General features: G+C 50.0%; 1 protein-coding gene across 1 annotated transcript; it reads right to left on the reverse strand.

Annotated features, from left to right (window-relative positions):
* Positions 1-765: 765 nt before the first annotated feature.
* Positions 766-3,070, reverse strand: LRG1 (leucine rich alpha-2-glycoprotein 1). Its single transcript, XM_037504241.2, has 2 exons — positions 3,003-3,070; positions 766-2,032 (listed from the first exon to the last, which is right to left on the reverse strand). The coding sequence occupies exons 1-2, from the start codon at positions 3,032-3,034 to the stop codon at positions 1,030-1,032; spliced, it is 1,035 nt and encodes a 344-aa protein (XP_037360138.1). The 5' UTR covers positions 3,035-3,070; the 3' UTR covers positions 766-1,029.
* Between the last annotated feature and the right edge of the window lie 3,021 nt (positions 3,071-6,091).

Below are 6,091 nucleotides of genomic sequence, written 5' to 3' on the forward strand. Positions count from 1 at the left end.
ATTTTTAAAAAATCTACCGCTGAGCTAAACCAGGAGCCAGACAGGCCCAGTCCCATTTTGCAGAGGAGCAAGCTGAGGCTTAGCACGCCGGCCCCACCTACCCTACAGTGTTGAGGGATCCGATTCAAGCCCTGCTCTGCCAGACTCCAGATCTCTGACTTTCATGACTGCCAGCGTGGACATGACCCTCCTTCCAGGGGGTTGAAGACTCCGCAAGTCCCCCAAATCTAACATTAGCTTCCCCCCATTCCCAGCGTGCTAGCAGCTCTCTGTGTTCATCCGGCTGCCCATGCTTGCCCGAGGGCCTCCTCTGGGCTATGGACCAACATGACAAATTGTTTGAAGACCTGGAGCAATCTGCTTTAATTTCAACCTTCCCCAGGACACAGACTCTGGCAGGAATCCGCTGGTAAAATGACACCTTGGGCAATGGTCAGGGTTTTATTTCGAGTTAAGTCCTACATAGGGAGGGGGTGGGGAGCAGCCACAGGCCTTCAGATGCCAGTCGCTATCCACTTGGGAGTTCGTGTTGAGCACCCCGGCCCTGGGTGGCTCCCCTTTCTTCCTGCTTCAGCCTGGAGACCTAGGAAGCTGACTCGGGGGATCAGGGAACACACAAAATGAGTGCCAATCTGTCGAATTCTGCTCAGTTATTTATTAAACCCTTAGGTCTGATTCCAAACCGAATGATGTTGGGAAAGAGGCAACTCAGCCCAGACTATGCACTTAGAAAACCCCCAAACTGGGGGGGAAACAGGGCCAGAGAGACACAAGCCCAGGGTGGCCAGGGCTGGGCCTGAGGGAGCTTCAGAGACAGAGACCGGGGAAACTGGGGAAAGGAAGCATCTGCCGCTCAAGTAAAGGTAAGGAGGCTGGACTGGAGGGCCCAACTGCATTTCAGAACAAGGGCACCAAGGACTTGGCAACTATGGAAAGCCTGCATTTTACCCTTGGAACATGGGATTGTTGGCTAAATGGGGTGCTGTGTGTGGCCAGGAATGTCTTGCCACCTGCACCCCAGCCCAGGTCTCAATGGGACCCAGCCGCTGCCAGGAGCGTCTGCCCCTTCCAGGCCTCAGGCCCGGCGCAGCGTGTGTTGTTCCGGAAGAACATCTTGTCTTTATTGGCCACGAGCCATGCATAGAGGTCATTCAGCTTCTTGTCGCAGATCCAGGGGTTCCCAGAGATGTCGAAGCCCTCTTCCATGTCTCGGGCAGGCTGCCCAAGGGATGTCCAGAGTCCCTCGGGCACGCTGGAGAGCGAGTTGTTGGAGAGGTCCAGCATGTCCAGCTGCCGCAGGACTCTGAAGGCGCCGGCCGCCACCGCACTCAGTTTGTTGTCACTCAGGAAGAGGTAGCGGAGGTCTGGTTGGGGAGCCAGAAGGCCCTCTCCAAGTGCCTGCAATCTGTTGCCCTCCAGATGTAGCCGTTCCAACTGCAGAGGGCCTTTCAGAAAGCCAGGGGGCAGTGTCTCCAGCTGGTTACTGCCAAGGTCAAGAATGCGCAGATCAGTGAAGTTGGCCAGCAGCCCAGGGGGCAGTGTCCGGAGGTGGTTCCCAGACAGGTCCAGGTGCCCCAAGGCTTTCAGACCACACAACCACGAGGTCTCCAGCCCTTCCAGCTGATTTTCCTTCAGCACCAGGGTGTGGAGGGCGGCAGAGACCTGGAAGAGGCCCGGGGGCAGCTGGCTTAAGGCATTGCGGGTTAGATCCAGCACCTTCAGCTGAGGCACAGGCAGTAGAAACTTGGCTGAAAGGTTCTGCAGTCGGTTGCTAGAGAGGTGCAGTTCCTGAAGGTTAGAGATGCCCTGGAGGGCATTGGCTGGCAGTTCTGTCAGGTTGAAGAACTCTATGACCAGGTGGACAGTGTCAGCGGGGAAGTGGCGAAGCAATTTGACAGGTGGGTGGCAGGAGACGAAGCTGCCGTTGCTCGGCTGGGATACCAGGCAGGCATCTGGGTTGGGGTTGGAGGCCACAAATAGCAGCAGCAGGAACAGGGTCCTAGAAATATGGGGATCCAGGCCCCTATATTTGCTGCAGGCAATGACAGAAGGTGCTTGATAAGCTGAAAGGAAGCTATAGCTAGCTGCAAGTGAACATATACCCAGACCCGTGTACTTCCCAACTCCACTTCTGCTCCCTGGACTACCAAGTCCTGAGGGACTCAACACGTCATCGCTCACCTGGACTCCTGCAGTCACCTTCTCCTCTCCTGGCCTCCATGCTCACCTGCCCAAACTTGCCAGACATAGCCCCTGTTCTGGGAGAATTCTAATTCTATGAAATTTGAGTTTCTTTGTCTGACCCCTAAATGCTACCCTTCCCCATTACCAATCTATTCTCAATGGGCTATTAATTATTTGCAGTCCATCTTGCTGATTTCCTTTGATCTCACTTTTTCTGTGTCCCTGCCTCTGTGTTTTGAAGGCAGAGCCAGCAAACTCCTATTCATACTGCAAAGTCCCAACTTCAAAGCTCCCATTTCTATGAAGTTTTCTCTGACCTTCCCAAGCAATGCTGACAGTTTCTCCCCTGGGTTCCTGCACTTTCTGTCCAGCCCTGACCAAACAAGGTTAGGTTCTCTAGCTCCATCATGCTTGCTTCAGAGTACTTATTCCAAAGTGCTCAGATGCAACCCAGGACTCTGGGTATAAACAGGACTCAAGTGCTTTCTGATTCAGGCAGGTCTGGGGGGGATATTTGACCTTGGGATAGGGGGGTTTACACTTGACACTGTAACATTTGGAGAGCTGGAGCTTCTGCTTCTTCTGGTCCCTCCATAGGCAGGGGTGGGGGCTTCTTACTTCCTGCCTGGCCCATGGCCCACCTGGGGGCTTCCTCAGTGAGAGTGTGCATGGGAGTGTCTGCCTGTAGTTAGCACCTCGGTGTCATCTGTTCTAGCCTGCAGCCTACACCTGCTCCTTGACTTCAGAGGGCCAGGTGGAATGTGGCCCTTTTCTGTATGGCTCCTATTCAGGTCCAGGTGGGTAGGCAGAGAACCTACCTCTGGTTTCGATCTTGGCTCCAAGAGGACATGATGAGCTCTCTCTTTTCCTCTCTGGTTACCTTGGTCTGGAGAGGTGGCCTTATATCTGGGCTGGGGGCAGGGACACTGGCCACAGGGAAGTCTCCACCCATGTCCTTTTCCCGACAGGGGCTGAGCCTGAACCAGGCAGGAGAAAGGGAGGGGTCAGGATTGCAAAATTATTTCCTGGCAGGGGGAGGACAATAAGGGGCCTGTTCACTCCCTTCTGAGCCCCCCCACTGATTTCTACTCTGGGGGAGTAGGTACCCAAAAGTCACCCGGGCGGAGTCTCCATTTCCTACAACCCAGGTCAAAGTTGCAAGGCACTTTTCCTGGGGGAGGGGACCAGCTCTTGAGTAAGATGTACTATTTATGTTACGTGTGAGCAACCTGGAAGTTCAGCGAAGGGGACATTTGTCTTGTGTTCGTGACATGTTTTTTAATCGAATAATTTTAAAAATAAAGGTCAAAAGTAAGTGGATCCTTAAGTCTCTAGTTGTTCCCACAATGGTCTGGGACTGAAAAAAACTCTCTCTAAAAGCCTAGCTTTGTCATAATTGCTTTTTGACATTGCGCAAAGGGTTTACCTTTACAGGTCTGTTTCCCTGTCTGTGAAGTTGAACTCGACCTCCGAGGGCCCTTCTGCACTTTCTTTCTTTGCCTGAAGTGGATTTGTTTTGGATCTTTCTCATTTCCTAATAAATGTATTTGGAGGCTACACGTTTTCCTTAAAAAAAAAAAAATACTTTGGATGTGATTTACGGGTTTGAACCCATTTGATACTTTTTTTTTTCTGGTTCAGTTCTTTTTTTTTTTTTCCTCGTTCAGTTCTTAATGTTCAGGTGTACCCAGAACACCTCTTCTCCCCAGTCAATCTCTGACGGGCTTTGTCCCTGATCAGCTGCAAGGGTGACTAAGGGTTCTGCCTTAGTGGACACACAGGCTCTAAGATACATGCAACTGACAGCCACAGGCATAGAAAAAGACAGACAGACAGACACACGAATACACAGACACCAATGCTCACACAGAGACAGGTGAAAATACAAGGACGAACCAAGCTGATCCAGACAGAGCAGGACACACAGGACAGGAAGTAGGCCTGCTGAAATGGACACATAAAAATGTTCAGAGGGAGCCTCCCCTGGTGGCGCAGCGGTTGAGTGCTGGGCTGCGAAGATGTGCACATCCTCAGCAGCACCGGTTCGATCCCCGGCTGCCGGGCGAGTGTCCCACATGGCGCACAGACCCCTCCGCTCTGGCTCTGGTGAATTCTCTCACCCTCCCGCGCTTCTGACTGTACCCAGTGCTTATATGAATAAATAAATAAATAAATCTTTAAAAAAAAATGTTCAGAGGAACTGAACAGACATTTTTTTCAAAGTTGACATGCAGGTGACCAACAGGTCCATGAAAAGGTGCTTGACGTCATTCACATTGAGATGCTACCTGGCTCTTGTATAAATAAAATAAATCATTAAAAAAAATACAAAAAGAGTAAGACACTTAAAAAAAAAAAGAAAACACACACATGCAGAGAAATAGTATTCAGTCACTAAAAAGAAGCAGATCCTGCCAGTTGCGACAACATGGTTGAAGCTTGAGGGCATTACGCTAAGTGAAAATAAGTCAGGCAGACAAAGACAAATACTATGATCTCACATACATGTGGAATCCAAAAAAACGAAGAAACCAACCAACCAACTCAAAAAACAGACTCAAGAAACAGAGAATGGAATGGTGGTTGCCAGGGGCTGGGGGTGGGGGAGAGAGGAGCTGTTGATCAAAGGGTGCAGACTTGCAGTATAAGATGAAGCAATTCCAGGGACCCAGCCATTAGTATGGTGACAGGTTAACAACACTGTATTGTGTACTTGAAAGTTGCTGTAAATAAGAGTCCATCTTCAATGTTCTCACCAGAAAATAAGATTCAATCAAATAAAAGCTAACTATGTGAGACAGTGTATGTGTTAAGTGACTTACTACGGCAATCATTTTGCCATAGAAAATGACACTTAGATGAAATCAAGCTATACACTTTAAACATAGTATCTCTCAAGCAAGCTGGGGAACATATACACACCAGGTCAGAGGTCAGACACCCTCAAGGTATTTGGTGTTTCTTGGTTTAATGTCTGTCTCTCCCAGGATGAAGGGGGAGCCGAGATCTTCATTGCTCACTGGGCCACCCCCAGACCCAGCGCACAGGAGGTGCTCTGTCACCGTGGGCTGGAAGGAAGGGCTGTGAACAGTGACAGATGCTGAAGCAATCTTGTAGAGTGAAATCAGATCAGGCCCCCTGCTTAAAAGCCTCAAATGGCTCCATATCCCACTTAAAATTCATAAGGCTGGGGGAGGGGGAGGTGGAATTTAATGGGAACAAAGTATCAGGTTGGGGAGATGGAAACATTCCAAAAATGGGTGGTGGGTGCACAATAATGTGAATGGACTTGGGTCTGCCTTTGAACTTCAAAATGGTTCAAATGATAAATTTGAATTTATGTGCATTTCTGTGTATTTTACCACAAAATATTCATATTCCTTACCTTCAAGGCCTTGCCTGCCTGCCTGCACGCCTACCCCCATTATCCTCATCCGCTCCCTCCTCACCCACACTGCTCCAACCACACTGACTGCCTGGCTCTTTCTCCAAGCTTGTTACTACCCCAGGGTCTTTGCACTGGCTGTGCCCTCTGCCTCGAATGCTCTCTCTGCACACCTTCCTTGGTGCTCTTTCTCATTGGACTACTTCAGCTCAAGTATCATCACCTCCAAGAGGCCCTCCTTGACCACCACCCTCCACACAGTCCCCCCTAGATTGTCTGGCTTGTTTTTCATTACACATGTCATTACCTCAAATCAAGTTTTAATCAACTTGTATATGATTGGTCTCCCCCACCAGGCTGTGAACCCTGTGAGGACAGAGGTGTTTATGCCCACGCATAGCAGATGCACAATAAATATCGGCTAAAGGATCAATCAAAAACCGTCCCTCATCCAGATGAAGATGGGGTCCCACCTGATACTCAGCTCCTTAGAACTGTTTACTGTTCTGACCCAGCCTGCAA

The sequence above is a fragment of the Talpa occidentalis genome, unplaced genomic scaffold (assembly GCF_014898055.3).
Source record: "Talpa occidentalis isolate TD23 unplaced genomic scaffold, MPIMG_talOcc4v2.1 talOcc4.12, whole genome shotgun sequence".
Taxonomy (NCBI): Eukaryota; Metazoa; Chordata; class Mammalia; order Eulipotyphla; family Talpidae; genus Talpa; species Talpa occidentalis.